The sequence below is a fragment of the Schistosoma haematobium genome, chromosome 4, assembly GCF_000699445.3.
Source record: "Schistosoma haematobium chromosome 4, whole genome shotgun sequence".
NCBI lineage: Eukaryota > Metazoa > Platyhelminthes > Trematoda > Strigeidida > Schistosomatidae > Schistosoma > Schistosoma haematobium.
Genome location: NC_067199.1, coordinates 4,230,280 through 4,255,382, shown reverse-complemented (window position 1 = coordinate 4,255,382; position 25,103 = coordinate 4,230,280). Strand labels below are relative to the sequence as shown.

The 25,103-nt window shown below is 34.8% G+C and overlaps 1 protein-coding gene across 1 annotated transcript in view; it reads left to right on the top strand.

Annotated features, from left to right (window-relative positions):
* Positions 1-25,103, top strand: part of TRPC1 (Short transient receptor putative channel 1) — a 47,740-nt gene that overhangs the window by 17,406 nt on the left and 5,231 nt on the right. Inside the window, exons 5-11 of the mRNA XM_051208163.1 lie at positions 2,525-2,647; positions 3,385-3,524; positions 6,918-7,285; positions 9,626-9,726; positions 12,558-12,652; positions 18,174-18,371; positions 21,675-21,894. Coding sequence (XP_051065997.1) covers positions 2,525-2,647; positions 3,385-3,524; positions 6,918-7,285; positions 9,626-9,726; positions 12,558-12,652; positions 18,174-18,371; positions 21,675-21,894 — 1,245 coding nt within the window. The remainder of the gene's footprint in view (positions 1-2,524; positions 2,648-3,384; positions 3,525-6,917; positions 7,286-9,625; positions 9,727-12,557; positions 12,653-18,173; positions 18,372-21,674; positions 21,895-25,103) is intronic.

Sequence of the window (25,103 nt, the reverse complement as noted above, 5' to 3'; positions counted from 1 at the left end):
ACCACTTGGTGGTTGCCAATATGAAACTGAAACTAAAGAAGCAATGGACAACTGGAGAAATAGCATCACAAAAGTTCAACACATTCTCCCTTCCATATACTCACAAACTTAACCAATTGAAGATAACTAACAACAATAGGTTCTAAGCCTTACAAGATTTATTGAAAGAAGAAGAAAATACTATGGAGGACAACTGCAAAGGTATAAAAGAAGAACTAATTTCAATATGTGAAGAGGTGCTGAACCACAAGGATCTTTATGGAAACCCTGTACAAGATTGAAGAAAGGGAGAACAAGAACGGAGAAAGTCCAAAGCATAAACTGAATGAGCAGAAACAAACAAGCAAGTGAAGAGGAGTATTATAGCTGACAAGCGGAAATGCATGAAAGAGCTAGCAACGACAGTGGAAACTCTGCACGAGAAAGAAATATCAGACAACTATATGACTTGCAGGGAAATATAGTGGACCAGAGAGATTAGTCAAGAACAAACAAGGTAAAACAATCACTGAGATTCAAGAACAGAGGAACAGGTGGGGGGAACACTTCTAGGAACTTCTGAATAAACCAGCTCCACTGAACCAACTGGACACAAACAGCACCTACAAACTTTCCTATAGATGTCACTCCGCCAACGATGGAAGAAATCAGGATGGCCGGTCATCAGACAAATGAACAGTGAGAAAGCAGTCCAATCTGACAATATGCCAGCCGAAGCACTAAATTCGGACGTAGAAGGAACTGCAAACATGTTCCACGATCTTTTCAGGAAGATTTGGGAGAAAGAGCAAGTGCCGATCGACTGGAAAGAAGGACACCTCATCAAGATTCCAATGAAAGGAGATCTGAGCAAATGTGAAAACTACAGAGGCATCACATTACTGTCAGTACCAGGGAAAGTCCCCGATAGAGTGTTGCTGAACCAGATGAAAGACGCAGTAGACACCCAACTTCAAGATCAACAGACTGGATTCCGTAAGGATCGGTCGTGCACAGACCAAAACGCGACACTACGGATAATCGTCGAACAATCAATTGAGTGGAACTCGTCACTATACATCAACTATGAGAAAGCATTACATCGTCTGGATAGGAGGACCTTATAAAAACTTCTTCGACATTATGGAGTTCCTGAGAAGATTGTCAATATTATCCGGAATTCATACGACGAACTACAATGCAAATTCGTGGATGGAGGACAGCTGACAGACTCATTCCAAGTGCGAACCAGAGTCAGACGAGGCTGCCTACTCACCTCTCCCTCTTTCTTCTGGTGATCGACTGGATTATGAAGACCTCCATATCTGAGGTGAAGCACGGAATACAATGGATAGTTCGGATGGAGAACAGTAGTGGGCGGTCTGTGCTCCTCCACGAGGGTAGCAAGGCTAAATGATAAAATAATAACAGTAATAATATTTTCTCGTTGTTGATGTTAACTTCGAAAGTCATAACTTAGCCTTTGAAGCCAGTAAAATAGAACCGTTACTTAATAAATGTGGCTCATGATACTATTTTATTATAAAATTACTTTTAGTATTTGCGTTTAATCATTAAGGCTACATGAACAGAAATTAATTGATTACTGTTTTGAATTGTAATGAACAGATTGAACGCTAAGATTGTGATGTAGTCAAATGAGCAAGTTTGTACGATAATATAATGCAATTTTTGAGTTTCTTACCTAGTTGAATAGAATCCTAAGTATCATTGTTGTAATATGTAAATTATTTGATCTCTTACTAATAACCAAAGAAATGCTCTCTGATTCCTATTGTTGACTGATTTCTGTCGATTCGTTATGACGCATAGCTATTAGCTTCAAGCATACTTGGACCAGTGTCATTAGGTGCCGAGAGTTGAAAACGTCTACCATAAACTATTCAGTCCAAGACTGATCTGTGTAAAGATTGGACTGTTTGTATAAATTATCCATTAAATAATATTTTATGCATTTCTCATGTTTAAAGTCATCATTAAATCCCACCTATTGACAGGTATATTTGTCTTTTTCAACATTTTAGATAGAATTTGTTGATTAGTTCTAGGAATTAATAAATCCAAGTCAAAGTTTTTTTTCCGAATAACTTCAAATATCCGACCGCATCTTAAAGCGATTGTCTTATACAGAAAGCTTTGTTATTTCTTTTTGTAATTTTATAATCCATCACAGAACATACAGGTTAGAAGATATAATGATTGTCATATCTAAGACCTGAGCCTATATTGACTTCTAATTTCGAATGATTGAGATTCTTCTAATATAAACAGGAACTAATAAGAATTCGATAGTACGGCCACTGACATAAACGACACTTACAATTGTTTCCAACACGACTAAATACAGGAAGAAGACAGGAGAGTAGAAAAAGTTTGATAATCCTTAAGTCAACATTGGAACGAAACAACTTTGTATATAGGATAACATTTCCACTTTGAATTTTATTCACTATATTCTCAACAAATAATATTGATTTACTGACATCTTTATACTTCATTTATTATCTATATATACCTTGAATAGCTCTACTTACATTGGCTGCTACACGTGTTGAGTTCTTACTGACAAATTCTCTTGATCAACGTATGCATGATCGTGGACCAACACCATCGTTAACAGAGTCAGCTTTAGTTATTTACGTCATAGGTAAGAAATAAATTATAAAATTTATCTTTTAAACATTGCCTAGAAAAAGGAGAATCACACAAGTTATTCCATCCAAGGGATAAAAACCTTGCCGTGACCAGTGGAGCTAATCCATATCGGGTAGAGACAGGTATCTACCTCAGTACAATGGAAGTTGGTCGCGCAATTTCTTGGATTGGTTGATGTTAGACACTATCACCATTGGATGCCGGCTCAGTGGTCCAGTAGGTTAAGCGTTCGCGCGCGAGACCGAAGGCCCTGGGTTCGAATCACGCGAGCGGGATCGTGAATGCGAACTGCAGAGGAGTCCCACAATAGGACAAAACGGCCGTCCAGTGCTTCCAGGTTTTCAATGGTGGTCGAACATCAATCGATTCATGATCTCAATCAAAAACTTAATAATCTGCACAACCCCTATACTAGTAATTTCTTCATGAGTTTATATGCTCGAATTTGAACATATATTAGTGCTCGGGCCGGAAGTAAAATCACACAATACCTTCGGCTTCATAAACTAGAACGTTGTCAACTAGATTACTCAATGAAACTTCTGTTCAATGTCTAATTACTAATAAAACTACTTGTCAATAATATAAATACATTTAAGCTGATGAGTTACACTACTAGGACGAAACACTTGTACATATTAACGGAAATATTTTAATAAACAGACTTGTCAAAATTATATATTGGATTTTCTTAACTTTAATTTTTCATTGTTCAATTTTTAATTACAGGTTTTGTTTGGCAACAAATGAAAAAACTTTATATATGGGGTTTACGTGCATATTTAGCTGATATGTGGAATCTTGTAGATTTTCTTATGAATGCACTCTACATAGCTACTATATCATTGAGAACAGTTGCATGGGCTAGAGTAATGTTACATTTTTCTTTATGACTATGTGCTCAATTTATATTGACTTAAATTTTGTTCATTTTTTTTTTACGAAAAAGTTAGTATAGAATCTCTTGCCAGTAATTTCGAAGATAAATTTATCCTTCCTTCTCCTTTATATTGATTAAAGCACTATCTAAAATGAGTTGGGAGTTGTTTCGATTATGATTATAAACAGAGATGACCCGATGAGAGAAAAAATTTAATTTAGTTAAGCCTTGGAGTGTGCACATCACTGTCAGTCGGTTGGTGTCAGTTCGTTCTTTGAATTTGATCAATAACTGATAAACCAACTAACTGAATAGTTATAATTGTAATAGCAGCCGTGATGATGATAGTAATTTACTGATCAGTTAAATTGCGTTATAGCACTGACTCAGAATAGCTTTTCAGATAATAAGGAAACGGTATTTAGTTATTATTTAATCTATACTACAACAGTAAGAAAATCACAATTGATGGAGTGTTAACATGAAGTGTACATTTTTCCATTGTAAAAATGTGAATTTAAAACTTCACCCCATCGCGCAAGCATGTGGCTATCAGGACTCAGTAGCTAAGTGGATAACATGATGGCGTTTGAAGCGAAAGGTACTGGTTTCCAGTCCCGCAATGAACATCAACTTTGAGATGCAGGTAAATCCAGCTGACTAGTCCCAAGTAGGACGAAACGCGCGTCAAACTGAATTCTACTGCTAGCCACTATCCATCTTTGCTTATAATGCTTGTGACCTAAGGCAACATCGAGTCAGTCCGCACATAAACCAATAAGAGACTGATCAATTGCAGTTCTAAATAACAATGGGAAGATTCAAGTAAACCACACCAAGTAAATTTAATCACTAAACAGCTTTCTTAAATCGATTGTTTATGGTAAAGAAAAAAAGAATGTTACAAAAGGTAGACAGATTTAAGATAATTAATTAATCTATTAACATCTCTGTAGTCGTATGGATGAACGAATTTCGTGTAAAAATTTAATGAACGATATTTGATTAGGTCATTCATCCAATGTAGTTCCACTAGTTTAGGGTTTGTTTTAGAATTAAAAGTTTGAGATTATGAATAAAGGATAGTGTCGATTTGCCTGTTGTGTGCAATTTACGTAAACGGAATTGATTATTTGATGCATTCACCAGTGCTATTTCTATTCGACGCTCGTCAAGATAGTAATTTTTCTCAACTACTTTAAACATTTTAAGCAGTATACAGAAACAGGGGTAATTATAATTTCTTGGCGAACCAATCAGATTTAAGGTAGGAACTCTTGGATTTTGGAGCGGAATTCATCCATTCATATGGCTGAATAGCATTTTGGTAATACACCTGGTGTTATTTCGTAATGAAAACCCTAGCTATTATTCCCGTTTCGGATTTCTCCTACTAATTTGTAACTCTCTTTAGACCCTAGTAGATATGTGGATTTTCTCAAGGTCACTTTTAGTTTCGCTCAGAGGTCGTCTATAAATTATGTCCTCACACAAATGTACTTATACTGCTCTCTTCGTGTGATATTTCCTCACGAAAACCTAGCAACTGTGTTCTCAATGCTAATTTGCTCATCCCTGCATCATATGGCTACCGTCTTACCTCGATCCTTATTGTCGACAGATGAAAGCGTACCTGTAATTGTAGAAAATTACTGATTATTTGATGTGTACAACTTTCTCTTTCCCGGCATACAATTTACTGTGAAGATAACAAAAATAAATATTCTTAGTACCCTAATTAGTAGTAACAAGTCTGCTACTAGAACTCCTACTGCTGATTTTTTAACCTCTTCCCATAACTTCAAACTACTTCTACACTTTGACCTGAACAGCTGAGAGAAAACTCGAAATATGAGTAAGAGCTCTAAGGTTAGTTATGTGGAGAAAAGCGAGTATTTTCATAATTCCGAATAATCTTAGTCTTCTAGAACTTTCTGGAAACATACTGGATACCATAAGAATATTGTCAATTATCCAATCAAAACGTGATACGTAATCCTTATTTAGATGTTTCTGTTAAGTTTCTGTTCAATATTATTCAGATAAAACGTTCCCTGGAGATCTGCGGACCTCTAAAGATCTTGACAAAGGATATTTTGTTATTCCCCCAACACGTGGAATAGTTGTTTTTCGAATTCTCAATACTTAATTCATATCACATTTTAGAGAACAAATCATTTTTCTACAACTACCACGATTTTTTTTTATTTTCTGATTAACAACTTACATAATGTTGTGAAACATCAGTAATTCAGTCTTCGAAACATTGGAATATTATAAAATATACTTTTACGTTTATTATTATAAACCATCCACTTCATGTTCAGTTTATTCAAAAGTATTGTGTCGAATCTTGATGAGACTATAATTTATGTATGACTTTCGAGAGATACTGAAGCGACCACGAGAACTTCCAACCAATTACTAGGGTCAAAAGAGGGTTTAAAGTTAGAGTCAGGAGTTAGAGTTAGGAGTTCGAGTTATGGTTTCATCACTAATTAATATCAACTATACGGCAAAAATATTCTGTCAAAATCCTATTTAGCTATACAGCTGAATGAATTTCTCACCAAAATCCAAGGGTCACTGTGCTACACTTTATTGATCCGTCCATAAATTTTAATCCCGCCATTCTTCATTTGAAAATATTTATCTATCAACTGATCACTGAACGTCAAATCTAGGAATTAGACAGTTAAACATGATATTCAGTTTTTTTGTAAGTTTTTGTCTAACCTATAAATACACTATCATTGTTGTATTGTGCAGAGAAACATGAATGTAAAAATCTGAAAGGAGGAAGAACCGAAGAATAGATGAATTGAAAAGTCAGCATATACAATGAAATATCGTTGAATGATGAAAGCGATCGGAAACAGTTACCATTGTTATGATAATGTGTTATTCAAATGTATTATATAATATATCATATGTTTACGTTAGAAATATGTTGTTGTATTGAAAGGATAATCGGCGAGACTATAATTTATGAACGAACCAATCACGTATAATATAACAGATCTCGGATATAGGCGCCAAATTCACTCATCCATTTGGCTAAATTGAGCTTTGGAATTATAGCTGATATCAGTTTATGATGAAAACCTGAAATCAAATATCTAACGTTAATCATCAATTGTAAATGATAACTGTAATTCCCCACACTGGTTTATAACTCTGATTTAGTCGTAGTTACTAGGTGGACACTTTCAAAGTCACTTGAGCGTTGTTCAGAGGTCGTCCATAAATTATAGTCTTACTGGTTAATCTTGTAATGTTTATCAAATGTTTCCTAATATTGAATAAAATTTATTCGATACCTTATTCTTGAAACCATTAATTTATGCATTTTTTTTCTTTGAATTTATTTTATAATTCATAGATTGTATTTTATAATGAACCACGTTATATAAATCGTGGTCAATGGGATTCATTTGATCCGGTACTTGTCTCTGAATGTTTATTTGCTGCAGCTAATATAGTATCTACATTAAAATTAGTTTATGTATTTACTGTTAGTCCACAACTTGGTCCATTACAAATATCATTAGGTCGTATGTTACATGATATATTACGATTTTTTTGTGTTTATTTCTTGGTATTGGTTGCATTTGCATTTGGATTTAATCAATTATATTGGTTTTATGCAAAAAATCGTGCTAGAAATTGTAAAAATGTTCATTTTACATTAGAAGAAGGACAAAAAGATGTATATGATTATTGTATTACAAGAGGTACTTATTTTACAAAGTAAGTACATTTTGATAAATATTTATCTTTTTCAATTTATAACACAATAGACCTATTGAAACACTGATTAGATGAAACTGAGAGCAATTGAGTCTATCTATATCACTAAAATCGTTTTTTGGATTATGTTATCTAATATTTCCATCTAAAGATTATGGTCATTGGGGTTTTATTCTTTGAAGTCGATGGTTTTGTCGTGGAGCTTTTCATTGTTCTTCTGAACAGCATCATTAGCATATACTTTAGGTAGTAGTGAAGTGTTCGAATTTCTCCGTATACGACTCACAGTTTGTCCTGTCGACTTTGATCATGATTGGTTATTGTTGACTTTTAACCAATCATTGTCTATTTCTCTATTTTGATTATATCTCTCTTTGATCTGATCCTTGGTTATACCAGATGTCAATGATTTTTCTTAGTAGTTGATAAATTGCATCGATTTCGACATGTTTCTTGGTTGAAATGAGTGCCAAGCTTCTAAGAAATTCTTTGATGTTTTTGATATGCTCTCTATTCAAGATTCCAACATTTTCCCTGTCCGATGTGGGTCCATAGTTGTCCACATGCAATGATATAAGCGGAGGTGCATGTCATGGTGTTTGTGTAGGCAAAAATGAGGGGGTAGTACACTTTGTCCGATATAGTGATTTTCGCAATTAGAACAATTTATTTTGTAGATGATATTCGGTTTTTCTTCTTTTGTCATTTCATTCTTTGGTTTGCATAGGATTGATTCAAGTGACTTTTCTGGTTTGTGTGCTACACCTATTCCAAACTTTTTCAATAACCTCGTTGTAATTTCTGATATATCCTTTATATATGGGTGATGAACATCAACATTCGAATGATTTGTTAATAATAATTCCTTACTTACCTACGCCTGTTAATCCTCGTAAAGGAGCATAGGCCGCCCACCAGCACTCACCATCCAACCGTGTCCCGGGAAATCCTTTCCAGCTCTTTCCAGTTCTTATTCATCCTTCTCATATCTGTTTTTATATCCCGACGTAATGTGTTGTTTGGCCTCCCTTTTTTCCACTTCCCTTCACGATTCCAGGTTGGGGCTTGCCTCGTGATACAGTTTGATGATTTGCGCAATGTATGTCCTATTCATTTCCATCGTCCTTTCCTAATTTCCTCTTCATCTGGAAGCTGGTTTCTTTTCTCCCACAAAAGTTGTTGCTGATGGTATCGGGCCAATGGATGTTGAGTATCTTGCGTAGACAACTATTTATAAATACTTGTATTGTTTTGATGGTGGTTGTAGTAGTTCTGGAAATTTCAGCTCCGTATAGTAGAACTGTCTTGACGTTCGTATTGAAGATTCTCACTTTGATCTTGGTTGAAAGTTGTTTTGTGTTCCATATATTTTTCAATTGTAGGAATGAGGCCTTTGCTTTGCCAATCCTCTGCTTTACATCTGCATCTGATCCTCCTTGTTCATCGATGATGCTTCCTAGGTATGTGAAGGATTCTACATCTCCCAGAGTTTCGCCATCAAGTGTGATTGGATTGAATAGTTAATTCTACCAAGTAAAATTAACAACCCGGATAAACTACTACTTATTAGTAGTAGAGAACAATTCGGATTGATAATCTGATCAGAATTCAGTTAACTGTTAGTTATAACTATATTTTCAATAATTAGATCCTCACTCAAATTAGATCTTAGATTTTGCAGAAAATACTAATATAAATGAAATTGGGACAATGAACTACTCTGACAAACATTATACGCCTACTTAGAACGTTTCACTTAAAGAAATTCATTTATAAACACTATTTTATCCATATGGCTTAACTACGTAAAATGATGTTTTCTTTTTTTGTAAATATTTTTTATCGTTTCTTTCTAAATCAAATATATGTATACTAATGATACGTCCTTAAAACACCAACAATTCACACTTGTTGTTCCGACTAAGTATCTCTTCCCTGGGATAAGAAAAAATATTCCACTGTATGATATTTGATGTTAGTTGCCTGAATGTAATACGCAGGATCCCATAAAGTTAGGTTGACACATGCTGGTGGAAAATAACTCCATTCTTGGTGGAGCATATGCCCCTCCTCTATCTTCTAACGTTTACAATTTTGAAGTATACAATCCCTCTATAAGAATTCCTATTTGTTCATATTAGTCATCCCGGTAGTATCATGGGTTATTTGTATTATTCTAGTAAGATATATTAGGAGTAGTTTCCACTGAACTTTTATTGTGAGCTCTCTTTTATGTAAGTTACAACTACTGTTTTTTCAATTAAGTAGTTTATTTCACAGATTGAAATCATGAGTCAGTTGAAGCTAGTTTATATTCAATAATGAAAAATCCTCTTCCAGCTTGTTCGAAATTGTTCAATCATTGTACTGGTCTGCTTATGGTTTGATTGATTTGACAAGTTTCAATTTGGAATATCCTCATGCATTTACGGAGTTTGTAGGTAATTCCAACTTAGATTTTATGTGAACATAACGTTTTAGGCCTTTTTTACAATCGTAATCACTGTATTTATAAAGTGCTATGACGAATACTACTCGATTGTAACCCTCAAATGAAATAGTCAATTTGTTCTATATTATAGAAACAATTCTTATGTTTAATTCATTTAACAGTTGATGGAGTGAATAAAGCTTAACTAAGGGAATAATGAAAAAAACAAGATGAGATTGTTCTCGAAGTGAAATGGTGTTATAAATAACGGATCAACCAGATTTCAGTTTATTTATTTATTTATTTTAACACATAGATATTGGTACAAGGAGGCATCAAATACATATGCGCCACACAAATGTCAATTGATATGTGTGAGGGCTGTGATACAGCTCGGGTGCCCAAACAGAAGCAGGTGGTTATCTTGAGGAACCACACCCGGAGCCTTCGACCTGAAGGTCTGATCCACAAGGCAGTGTAGCAACGTAAGGAGATGCAGTGCCATGGTAGTCGGTGACCAACGATCGGTTCACACGCCATTTGTTCCCTCAAGATACTGGAGCCCATGTGCAACATTGGTTTGGAATGAGGGTTTTCCAACTCCCCTAGGTGGACTTTCCGTGTCCACCAGCCCGGTTAAAGCACCGGACATTCGCTTTTCGTCCTCTCAATTTCGTAAATAACAGTAATGCCACGAGAAGGCAGTAAGTAGGACTTCCCTGGCAGTGGTTGTATGCACGTAGTCATGTGAGAGCATTTGGAGAAGGAGAGCTGACTCTCCCCACTCTCGGCCGTACCAGGGCATTTGGGGGCTTTCAGTTGGATGTATAAAAGTGTATACAATAGTACTTAAATATATGGAACAACCAAATAATTACCCACTTTGACAAAAAAAGAATAAATATCTCGATGTCAGTATGAACTACTGATTAATTAGTCACTGTTCCTGATAGATTCAAGACAGTTAATTCACTTGGAAATTAATCACAATATAGAATTCCTGGATGATATTTTACATATGAAACAAAACTGTTCACAAAATGGACAATATTACATTCCTTTTAAATTTTAATATTATATTTAACAAACAATTTTTAGTTCATTTCAATGGTTTTACAGTTTTATTGAACTCCATTTTATTGTCAATGTTTAATGAGGTATGGCAACTTGGACCGATGCATATATATGCCTGGTCCTACGTTGTAGCTGACTGACTGACTGACTATTGTCAATGTTATGATAAATGTAATTATTACATAGTCACTGAAAGTATCATAGAGACAGTAATAATAGTTTTTTCAGTCAATGATGATATCGATACAAAATGGTTAGAAAGGGATTATTTGATTCATTTTATAAATTATAAATAAATATCAGTCTTATAAAAGGTCAGTCGTTACTCAGAATGCTCAGTGGTAACGTTTATAGCTATGAAGCTGGTTGATGCAGAGTCGATTCTTTCAACAAGTATCATTTCTCTAAAAATTACAGAAATACCTTGCAAAAATGTACCATCTAGCACGATACCTGAGTTTACAGTTTAATATCTACTACCTCGGCCTAACATCATAACATGGTGGACAGGATTTGGTCACATTATAATTTGAGAGAATTCGGCCATCACTAAAAGATCTAGGCAAATATGGCATTGGTCACTGCTCAGTGATCAATCAACTTTATATATATATATACAACGATAAGAAATTCAGAACCTATCTTTTTATCTGTTATTACTTGTCAACAAGTCGTAACTGCAACATTGAGGGGAGTGATACAGATTATGAAATTTAAATACATATCACCAAGTATCTCAGTCAAAGATAAACCACTAGGTTATGCAAACTGTTAACGAGCGCCAAATTGTTCAAAATAGATATATATATCCAAAACTGATGAATTCAATCCACTTAAAATCAATCCTAATTTATCGGATCTATAGGCTGTATTGTAACTTCATCAGTACTATAGATTTCACAAAAATTGTTATGACCTTGGATGTCTGACTTTTCGATCACAAGACTTATCTACCAATCCGAATACGACTTATACGAATCTTCACACTAGGCCAACCAATGACGTTCAACCGGTGTGGGCAGTTTAGCGTCCTTATTGGTCCTATGTCCTACGAGCCCTTCCACTTGAGTCCAGAACAAGATACCAGCTTCCGAATCAGAGCAGATCGTTTATTTCAGGCATACTTGGTTTATATATCAATCACACAGACCGCAACGTACCATAAAATAGGAAATAATATTTGTACACAAATAAGCCCAAAAAGTGGCTGTGAATGTGGGAGGCAGTAGTTAATAAACTGAACATAACTTAAGAACCGTAAATCGTACAATAATAAATTATAGGTCAAAATAAAGCTTATCATAAAAGGAATATAAATATACATAGTGTAATTGTTGAGTAGTTATACAATAAGAATATTTATAGAATATTAGTCCATGAATAGTCCTCGGAAGTTACCTGTAATTTAATCTTCACCGGATATAACAAAAATGATACTGTTTAAGACTGAATAATCGCTTAGTTTTCTAGGTAAGTGACTGTTAAACAAACTATTCATTCCGATAAAATATTTATACTACATCACTCAAAATATGTAGATTCTCACAGTGAACTATCTTGGACGATTAATTATCATTAACATTTTTTTAAAAAGATTTTTCACTTGCCATAACATTCATTTACTAATAAATTCAACTTTAAACATTGTCTACTTATAGTAGTATAAATCGTATTTTTAAAAATTTGCTCGGAAGTGAAGGTGACAAAAGACATTTACCTTCATCATTTCCTTTAATTCAGAAATCCCTTTTTTTAATTTGTGAACAGGTAAATTGACATTTGGCACCTATTCATATATTGCTTTCATCGTTCTACTGAATATGTTAATTGCTATGATGAATAATTCATATGAACAAATTGTAGTAAGTTGTGATGACACATTATAAAAATTACGCTTAAATATCTCAGTGTTAAGAGCTGTTTCAACTTTCAATCGTTGTGGTTGCAAATACATGTGGGCAGTATTCATAGTTATGAGATAGAGTTTCATTTTTTTCAAGCTACAATAGTAATAACAAGAGCTTGACTCAATACTATAGATATTTTATACATTCTAATCCCTTGGTAGATTTGAACAGGACAAAAACAACAAGGTTTGCAGACAAACATGACGAAGGGGGCTTCAGGTAGAACTAATTAAAAAGATTAAAGAAGCGATAAAAAGAAGTTTCCCTGTTGTCCAACTATTTTCAGTGTATAAAATCATATGTTTCTTAAATCAATCAAAAGTAGATCAATATTTTTATGAGGTCACCTTTAAATGTAACTATGAATATAAATGTACTTAGGAAAGACTGAAAGAAGGGCATCTATAAGATTTTCCAAACATATTCCCCATAATTTGTGTTTGAAAGAAAGTAAATTATTCACAATTCTGATTATTAAAAATTTGATGGATAGTGAACACAACATGAATAGCGCAAAGACTTTTAAAATAAATAAATAATCCGCTTTGGAGAAGTCATCGCAACCATGTGTTTCCGACCCGACCTTTACATACAGAAAGTGTGGCAAACTTCTGGTTACCATGATAAAATAGTTAAGTAGTTTATCGGTTGCCAATTACAGTATGTCTTTATCATATTTCCTTATTCCCGACCGTTGTTGCTACCCTGACGTGGTGGTCGGGCTTGCCTATCGCGATGAAGCAACCGAGCTATACTGGCTAGAACAACCGTTCCTCAAGGTCCTACCATGTCAGACAGGTCGGTTGAAGAGCGGTAAGACTAAAAGCAACAAACCTATGGTCCGAAGGTGAAGTCGTACTGCTGACTGTACAGAGGTGTGGCAGCAGTAAGGTGTTTCCTTCAGACAACCAGCATGACAGCGATGCTGCCTTCCCACAAGGAGGAGTGGGGTTAGAAAAGGTCGACCCTAAAAATGCACACCTCGCCTTATCCCACGGATATCCGTCTCCGGCGGTATGGTCTCAACAAGTACGGAGCTAACACAAAAATCCCTCGCAGAAAGGTCGTGTGTGACCGACCTCAAGCAGTTGTCCCATGGGCACTGTGGTCACGCTCCCAGGTCACTAAGACCACGTCTAATCCAAGTTCCTTTTCAGGCACCTCCAGAAGAACCCTTCCACGGTGTGGGCAATCGGGAAGTGATAACCGCGCTCATAGCTCTAACAGCACTCAAGACTGACTGACTGATATTTCCTTATTTGAAATAAAATATTTCACTAATATTCGTTCACTACGTCACTTTGGTGCCTTGTTTGTCAACAGCTTCTTAACAATTTGTTTTTATTCATAGTCTCTTTATTATCATTTATAACCTTACCTCCATCTTTAAGTGACTTCATCTTCAAAATATAAATACTAATCAATCTGACCTACTTAAATCATTCCTTTTTGTTACGTAAGTCATTTCGAACAACACTTAGTCGAGTACGGGATCTTTGACTTCTTGTAGTACTATTGTAGTGAACAGAACACAAAATTACAGAGTTACTTGGTAAAATAGAAAAACACTAGTAAATCGTTAGTTTGCAAAATATCAATCCATCATATCAACCTGGACTGTTCCTGTTGCAAACATCAATCCATTGTCTCTCATTTCACTGTTCATGCGTTTTCTTACAAATTGCATTGTGTTTCCGCTCTTCGTTTCTTGATCTTCCCCCATCTTCTGCTGCCAGACATTGCGCTTTTAACTCGCGTCATATACCGCTTACATCAGTATAAGTAGCACACACCACACTATAACTAACATAAATTTAGGCTCTTTGCAGCTAATGAGAAGCCTTGGAAAATATAAATTTCATGATGATAATTTTCAGAACTTGTTACTTAGTACCTAAACGGATTTCGTTTTTTGCCAGTATGGAGTTGTGGAGATTATTGATTTTTTGATTGTGATCATGGACTGATTGATGTTAGACCACCATTGAAAACTTGGAAGCACTGGACAGTCGTTTCGTCCTGTTGTGAAACTCCTCAGCAGTGCAAATCCACGACCCCTCTTGCGAAATTCAGTGGTCTAGAGGTTAAACGTTTGCGCGCGAGACTGAAGGCCCTGGGTTTGAAATTCGCGATCGGGATCTCGATGCACCGGCTGAGGAGTCCCGAAATAGGATGAAACGGCCGTCAATTACTTCCAGGTTTTCAATGTCGGCCTTACATCAACCGGTTCAGGATTTCATTTCAACAAATAGACAAACTATAATCATCCAAAAACATATTTTGTGGGTAGTTTTAAGTTAATAACTGCTACTCATTTTCAATTACTAATGTTTCTCACTAGTCTACTTAATACGATTATTTTTTTCCATGAATCCCTGTGTAAGATGCATGTTTCAGTACTCAACTACATTGGTCAGAATGAAACCAAATGTTTCATGGTTGATTTTTATCAATTATTTGAATAATTAGTTATGAAAGGATCATTAATGAAGTTCCATGTTTTTTTTTTAGCAAACGTTTTAAATCGGTTCTCACTATACGAGTGTCTTGAAAACATGTAATAACAATCAGTAAGGTTTTAGGATTTCCCGTTACTTCTGTTCAGAACTATATATATCAGTCTGTATAACCATATGTGCATTATGAGCGGATGTAGATAGTTTTTTCATACGTTTTATAGAATAGGCGAATTGTGGCTATGAACGGAATCAGAGAGTGAGTTTTGTTCTAGTTAAGACTCATTAGATGGATGTTTACTTACCAATGCTAATTTTTACACTGAGAATTCTAAACTTGCATATAATGGATGTAATAGGATAGTGATCAAATATTTAATTCTCTTAAGACTTATTATATCAAATAGTTGCTCAATGTTGACCTCATTAGCCAATGGGACTCTCCACTATTATTGTATACTATAACTTATATCAACAGTTATCAGTTATTAAGGACAATTCTTTTAGGAAATCTGTATCAATCAAAACGATGGTTAGAGACCTTGAATGACTTGGATCAAAATCGTTTGTAATGGCGCAGGTGCATCCACTCTATGTGTTCTCCCAAATTCTAATCTTCTAAATTCTTCATGTCCCTTTCATTTTTCTCTTTCCAAATTTATTTCACTGGATTATATTCCTTGAATAACATCTTCAAACCCTAATCTTTCCGATTACTGCTTATACTTTTACTCCTTCGATCACTATGGTATTTGAATCGACAATTGTATCTCTGTGCTAATGTGGTATGGCAACTCAAACTGATGTACATACATACGAAGTTCTACGTTGTTGCTGACTGGCTGACTGAAACATTAATTTTATGAACAAGATTGCTTGTTTATCAACTAAGGTTTAATTTCTGCTTTTGGATTTAGTTTTTTTTCTTAAATTTACATTTAATTCATCCATATAGTTTCTGTCAAAAATGAACTAGAGGTATTTCAAGTCATTAGGTTATTTATAAGGACATACTAAGTTATTAAACAGTACTATTTTCATAAGTAACAATATTGTAGTTCTTAATTAAACTAAGCGATAAGAAAAACAAAATGTTTAAGAAACGAGGTCTTTGAGTTTTAAACAGGAGGATGATATGTTTTCAAAGCCACAAAAATATCAGCTACATCAAAGGATAGACAATCTAACTGTTCATATATCATTTTATGAAAGACCTTGATTTATTGAGTCGGAAATGGTGAAATAGCGACATAGTGAACACACTATACCTTCACACTGTTATGACTTTATGTCCGGCTTTTATCACATGATTTATCCTCCAATCAAAATACGACTTATACAATCTTAGCACTGTGTCGAAACCAATAACTTTAGACCGGTATGAGCAGCCAGCGTCTTATTTGGTCTTGTCTGCCTAGCCCGTCCGCTTGAGTCCAGAACACAAACACCAGCTTCTACAATATGAATAATTTATTTCAAACAAACTCGGTTTATATATCAACCAGACAGACCACAACGTACCATAAAATAGAAGATAACATTTGTACAATATTTGGTCAAATGTGACTGTGAACGTGGGAGGCAGTAGTCAATAAACTGAACATAGCTCAAGAACAGCAAATAAATTATAGGTGAAAATAAAGCTTATAATAAGAGGAATATAAATATACATAATCTAATTGTTGAATAGTTATACCATAAGAATATTTATAGAATATTAGTCCATGAATAGTCCTCGGAAGTTACCTGTAATTTAATCTTCGCTCGGATATAACACACACTATGTTCATATGAAGGTTGAAAAGAAGTGCAGATTTCACAATATCACAGTAATTGCACAAACTTGATAGGTTACAAGATTACAACGTAAAGTGAATAAACCTACAAAAGTGTCGATTAATATTGTAAAGAAATAATTCTAAACCATTACTTGGGAGACATGATAGGATGGATATTATGTAAACTGATAAACAAGTCTAACTTTAAGGCATTTATATGACTAAACTAGTCAGTAATAAGTTTATAAGTAATTAATAATAGGTTAGGAAATGGAAAAGATATAATAACAATTTATAATGGAAATAAAAGTTTATAATATGAGCAACGCAAAAAATACCATTACCCATGTATGGGATAAACGCAAGCTAAAAATATATATGATAATTCTCTATAGAATAAACAAAGATGGATAGTGTTTAGTAGTGGAATGGGATGAAGTTTAAATTCACTCGGTATTGTTTGCTTGAATTTTCCCACCGATGTTTAGGACTGCAATTGGTCAGTCAACATCAACTTTGAGATGCTGTTACATCCAGCTGACTAGCCTCAAATAGGATGAAACGCGTGTCAAACTGGATTCCACTGCTAACCACTATGCATCTTTGCTTAAAAAGCTTGTGACTTAAGGCTATATCGAGGCAATCCGCACAGGATACATATATACCAACGTGTGACTGATCAATTACAGTCCTAATTATCAATGGGAAGATTCAAGTAAACAACACTAAGTGAATTTAAACTTTACCCTATTTCACAAGCAGGCGGCTATTGGAACTCAGTAACTAAGCGGAGAGCGCAACGGCATTTGGAGCGAACGGTTCTGGTTTTGAGTCCCGGAGTGAACATCAACTCTGAGACTCAGGTACATCCAGCTGACTAGTCTCAAATAGGATGAAGCGCGCGTCAAACTGGATTTCACTGCTAGTCACTATCCATCTTTGTTTATAATACGTGTGAATTAAGGCAATATCGAGGCAATACGCCCAGTATGCATATATGCCAATTGCGGTGCTAAACATCAATGAGAAGATTCATGTAAACAATACCATGTGTATTTATCTCTATAGAATAGTTTTGAAATTTCCATCTCTTTACGTTATTCACCTTCATATAACATATATGACATGAAATTTTGGGCTAAAGTTAACCTTAGTCCAATTTTATTGATTATTATTCTTCAATCTCTTTCAATCTCTATAGTTTGTTAAAAATGTGTTCTTGGATTTATTTCTGTATAATAGGGACAAGTTGATGTTGAATGGAAATTTGCTCGATCTAAATTATGGATTAGTTATTTTGGTGAAGGTTGTACTGTACCAGTACCATTCAATATAATACCTACGCCGAAATCATTTATGTATATGTTAAATACAATTAAAAATTTATTTTTAAATTGTTATAAAAAGAAATTACATCGTAATGATTGGGAAACAATTCGAGTAAGTTAACATTCTTATTTTATGAAATATAGTTTTATGTATGCTCTGTGCTTGTGAAACCTGGCCTCTCCGGGTTGAGGACGTTAGACGACTCTCTGTGTTCGATCATCGCTGTCTCCGAAGGATTGCTGACATTCAGTGGCAACACCATGTCAGTAATGCAGAGGTTCGGCATCGTGTGTTCGGGCACAGAGATGATAACTCAATTGGTGTCACCATCTTGAAACACCGACTTCGGTGGCTTGAACATGTTCTCCGAATGTCGTCCCAGAGAATTCCTCGCCGTGCATTATTTGCCGACTCTGGGACTGGTTGGAAGAAGCGGAGAGGTGGTCAATGCATGACATGGTGTCGTGGCATGAAAGAAAGCTGCAAAGGACTGGCTTCTGTTGGTCCTTCACGACTCCCTGGTTGGGGTCCGAGAGATGGTGCTACACAGTGGCTAGAGACGTTATCAGATATGGCTCAGAATAGAAGCCAGTGGCGATCCTGCTGTAACCTTTTACTTTCTTCAAAAAAAAGTGGTTGTGTCTCCCTTACCTGAAAGATTTCTTCCGATTGTACCTTTCCGATCCCTCATTTCTACCACACTACCTTATACCAATCTCTTCGTTATTGTTCTCTTTTTTTACGCTCCTTACCTTTCTTTTCTTTTCTCTTCGAATTCTGATTGTTTTGTGTGGCGCATATATATTGGTGCTCTCTTGTACCAATATTTATGTGTTCAAATAAATAAATAAATAAATAAATAAATAAATAAATAAATAAATAAATAAATAAATAAATAAATAAATAAATAAATAAATAAGTATGCAAACTTTGTACAGTTGAGATTGATGATTTGTTATTATGTAGAAACTCTTCAGTAAAGTGAACTCATGATCACTATAGTCAACAAACTTACAATCTACTAGTATCATAGCGAAGAAACCCTGTTTGACATAGGTTTCGTCATAGTTAGAACTCATCGCCAAGGTGTACCTGTAATTATGAGTTAACTCTCATCATTTGGATATGTGTTCTGAAACTTTACTACTGAGTTATTTAGGCGGCGGTTGACCTCTTGCATTTGCAGTTGATTGTCACTAAGCAGTAACTAATGTTATATTTGTCTAGTCGATCGATAGCCGATGGAAAATTCGCCGACTCTCAACTCGCCAACCAGTAGACCGGAAAAAGCAGCCAAGTGCGTTTTATATTTCATCATTTCTGATCTTAATTGTTTTATTACATATATCATGCTGACATTACACCTGAGTGTTGTAGCATACGTATCAAAATACAATTTGAGGCTTTTCTCGTACTGTGATTTTCCCATGCGTAAAATATCCCATACATGTTCACTTCTAACCTTATGTTTCCTGAAAAATACTCAAAAATACTGGCGGGTACAATGTAAATATCCTTTTCGGGTTTTATTTTATAAATGACAAACTACATGACCATGGAATTCGATTTGTCTACAGATGAATTTTATAAATAATCCCCTAAACTGTTGTACACAGAGTTTTGGCAAAGCCATAATTAAAACGAGTGAAGAACGCATATATGTGAACAACTTATAATCTGTTACTAAGACATGAATTAACCAATATGCGATCGAACTGAGTTTTAAGTGGTTGGCGTTTAGCCTAAACATTATCAGTTCAATCATTTTTATCGATCGTCGTTAACGGTGAAACAGGGGATCTTGTTTCATCTCCAAATTCTATTGACGGAACATATAAATATGTCTCAGATTTACTATGATACTATGTGATAACACATTAAATATCTGAATATGAATAAAATATAATTACCGAGTATTTTGGTGTTTTGATCCCTATTCATAGAGGATTTACAGTTATATTTGTTTCATTATAGCTTTCTGTAACAATATTTAAAACTACTTTACTGTCAGATTGACTAAGGATTCATTGTGAGTAAAGTTGGAATCTGATATGGGAAAATTTCAACCTCGACTGGTCTTCAGTTCATTTAAATATTGATAATTTGTAACTGAGTTTGAACAAACTGATGTCTTAATGATTTCCAAATATGGGAAAGAGTAAATTGTAACGACAGTTATGTATGAAAGTTGTTACGAATGAGTAGATGTTCAGTGAACGCATATAAAATGAATGTAAACTGTTATGGTATAACATTACAATAATGAACTAAGTCAATTATTATGAATACATATAGATACTTTGGAATTTCATATTACAAAGATGGCCTATGCTCCCCCATGAGAGTAACAGGCGTAAGTAAGTAGCAAGTTCAAAAACTGATTGAAAATAATGTTACTTAATATTAATAAGTAATATAGTTAGAACACAAAAGGGAATTAGGTTATGAAAAATCAAGGTGGAATGATCAAGGACAATGAACACTGGGATATGAATGATCAGTTATAAGAAAGTCCGAAATTGAAATGTACAAAGCATACCATAAATATCTACTACAAGTATGGTGATAAATGTGAATGAGGAGCGGGTAATATTGCATTAGCAAGTGCTCTTGTTAGTAAGAACATGTAAGTGGTTGGAACATTTATATAATTACTTTATATGATGATTCTATACATTTAGAAGTGATTCAATCAATTACGAGAATGATCTCTGGAAGCTAACAGAAAACTGAACTCATAGGAAGGGCTTCAAACTAACCGTTTGTAAGCTACCTGCTGAAAAAGCGAGACACGTTTAACTAACTAGATTATTATAACATTTTAGTGTGAATAACTGATATGTAGACTATACTGCATTACTTTTAGAGACATTTCTTATCATTTGTAATCCAAAATAAAGATAATCACCGTTTGAGTTTTGTACTGCATTTGGTCGAACCTCTTATTTTAATCTTGTCTTCTCTAATATTCTGTTCTCATTTTAGCCATCAATTTTGTCATATATATCAGATTTTCTAAACTTCATAGTTTGCGTCATTGATTGATCTTAGTTAGACAACAAGTGATAATCAGGAATTCCTCTATAGCAACTGCTATGGAACTACTCGTCAGTAGACATCCACAACCCCATTTAGATCCAGTTCAGAACCTTCAAGTCTCACGACAGGTGCTTAGAATTTTTAAACAGTTGGTTTGTCATCTAACGGTTTATCTGTCTACGTTCAATCAATTTCGAGATATTACGCTAACACCATTCATTACCATAGGTTGTACCAGTGAATCAAACGATTGTCCAGTGTTTCCTAAGTCTCAATATTTGTTTAACTAAGATCAATCAATGATATAAACTACAAAATCCTATAATAAGACTTTCCAAAATGATTTAAATGACTATTTTCCTTTGAATTTAATAGTTACGTATAAAACAAGTTAAAGAATGTGAAGCACGTTACCAAAATGTAATGCGTGAATTAACTAAACGATACATTATGCAAAAATTACGATCAAGTGAAAATGATATTGTCAGTGCAGATGATTTAAGTGAAATTAAAGGTGATATAAGCGCATTTCGACATGAATTATTAGATATACTTAAATCGAATGGAATGAAAATACCAGCTTATCATAAAACAGGTAAGTCTAATGAGTGTTTGGTTATTGTGAACTCTTTTTAGCCTTGGATAAAGTTTTAATGATTTACAACAGAGACGATATAATCTGGGCATTAAAAAAACATTTAGGTCTTCCATCAGAATGGTCAAGTCCTTTGTTTGGCTCTTCCCGGTGATTGACTTCAGCCTGTCGTAGAATTATTCTTTAACGTCTTCATTATAGTCGTTGGTAGGCGCATAGCATTGGATGACGTTCATTGAAATGCTCTCTTTCTTTGTTTTAAAGGAGGTTTTGATGATCCTTGGTTCATTAGATTCCCATCCTATAAGTGCACTTTGTGCCTGTTTAGATAGCATCAATGCAAATCCTTGTGTATGTGGGGAATTTCCTTCTTCATGGCCGGAGTATAACAGAAGTTTCCCTGAAGCTAGTCGTTGTTGTCCAACCTGCGTCCAATGTGTTTCACTGATTTCAAGAACCTCCAAGTTGTATATCTTCATTTCCGCAACAATTTAGGAGACTCTCTCGGTCTCCCACATTATACGAGCATTCTATGTACCTAAATAAATGATTGCTCTGGTTGTCAGAAGGGGCATCAGCCTCGTGACTTCAAAAGGAACTCGGTTTTCATCATGAGGCGTCATAACTCTCCTAAATGAAAACCTAACTCCCAGGGCAGAGCTTAAATGGTTTGAATAATTTTTTCTGATTAGCATGTTTTAGCGATTTAGTTTTCTACGGAATGGGGTCGCTAACCCAATGCCCAACCCTCCTTTATCCGAGCTTGAGACCGGCAGTAGCCCAAGAAGGGCTCCAGGTGGAGTTACTAAAAAAGCACACTGAACTAATCTTGGCGTTAGTTACGGATATAATTGAACAATCGACCAGTATCACTGTATTTAAGCAATAGTCATTCTTAATCAATCAATCAAAGCCTTCTAAATAGAAAATGCTTTAACGTGTAAGTACTGAGACAATGTGAAGCGACGAAGTAGTTGAAAAGCTAAACTCCTATAGTTTTACATCGATATTTCAAACAATGTACTCAAAAACTTTGTGAAATCAAGTTTGTATGACCTCTATTCTCATATTTATTGGACAGACTACATAGTGAAATGCTGATGGTTAATAATTTGTTAAATAAACTTGTTGTACTCAAAATGTTGGACAGTTAATTACACACATATCTTCTCATTTACAATGGGGTCAAATTGAACTAATATAATCAAATATAATCTAGCTGGTGGTAAACAGTTGTCCCAGGGTAAAAAACGACGGTTATTCGTCATTGTTTTCTCAGGTTTTAAGCCTGATTTTCTTACTACTGTCACGTTCATTTTCGTAATGGTCATCAGAGAGAATAAATGTTGCAGCACTGAGAAATAATTGGAGGTATTTCGACAGAAAGATAAATTGGATCAATGTTTTTTTTATAATATCAACAATATTAACTTCAATTAATCAAAGGTTCCAGTGCAGTTTCACCTTCATTTTCGGAAGAATAGAAGGCTAGATACTCTGTTTTAGTCCTGTATATAAGGTTTCTGAGTTGATCCTGTAGTGTCGGTCGCTATGTCAATCCCACACAGCATATTCTAGCTTCCGGACAGGTCGATTTATTCATTATTTTTGTGTCACATTTTGACCTTGTTAATTATTTACTTTTCAACTTGACTGTTATTTGTATAAGCGTAGTGTGTGCATTTCTTATCTTACTCATTACATGCCTGTAACTTATTTTTGTCTGACTATAAATATCGATTCACGTTTGGTTAAATCAACTTTGTTCATACGCCCTCTCTACTGCACATTATTTCTCTTCGTTTCGTTCTTTCCTCTTTGTTTCGTTTCTTCGATCGTCTGTCTGAATCAATGGTTGTATGAAATATACGTACTCGAAATCCCTTTTCCTATTTGACTTATTTTGAATCCGTTATTCGCCAACTTCAGTTAAGTCGATAATTATATGCTAGAATTAGCGACATGCATATTTCAATTACAATCATTCGTACGATCCGATTGGAGTCAGATATATGGCCACTAAAATCCAACTTTCTTCTGAATGCATAGATTGATGGATTTTCAACCATGTGTTGAAGTAAGGAGTTCCACTCGCTGATGATCTAATGGGGAATTCAGTAATCCGTTGACAAGTAATTTGTTCTGAGCTTGCGAAAGTTTTTAGTGTTGTCGTGAATTCTGTTTTGGAATATAAGAAAATTGAGGTTATGCCAGCTACGAAGCCGTTATTAAATAATTCAAATAGAATGGTGCAGTAACCTCTAGTCCTTCTTTATTACAAGAAGACCACGTTAAGATAAGCCAGTCCCTTGTCATATGGTAGCTTTGAGATTCAGTAGATCAACTCGGTTGAGGTTCTTTGAACCTTTTCCAATAGTTCCCTGTCTATTTACGAAGAAGATAGGTACTTCTGTGTAATGTTCAAGTTTAGGACGAATAAACACCGTGCACAAAGTCGTAAAGGTCTTGAGACTTACGTGACTAAAGGTTCTAGGTATTGACCAGACAGATCTGAAACTTTTACTTGTTATTTTAAGGGAGTGTGCAGTAGTTTTCAAGCCTTCACTGAGAATGGGTCCTAAAACAGTGTGTATATGAACAACAGGTTACGCACTATCCTTCACTGTGTATGTATCGGAACCTTGGTGACCAATATGCATCATAATACACCTGGATTTTTTACTAATATTAATTCATATACATAGTCAAAGTTTGCCCAATGACATTGTTGATCTTTAACAGTTGAATTGCATCATCTGACTGTTTAAAATTCTCCAGTAGTGTAGACTTGTTCAGAAAGAACGCTTTTTGACTGCCTCTTAGGAAATTGTAATTCATTCACTTTAGAAATCTGATATTTTTAGTCATTTAAATTATAAATTGTACTTGTTGGTAAGTGATACAGAATGAGAAATATTCCTTAAGCATTGATTTCAGCCGGTACAACAGACAGTGAAACTAGGTTCAACTACCATGCAACTGAGATTTGATGTAAATGATTATCTACGATTTTGATTTATGTGTGGATTTGTAAAATCTCACTATACTCAGTATATGATACAACTGATTCTTTTGACTGTCATTTTTAAAACGGTTTTTGTTATATCCCGATGAGAATAATGAATGGTAACTTCTGGGATCCATTTATGGACCAATACTATGAGTATATTTTTGTCGTATAATTATTAAGTTACTAAACTATTCATATT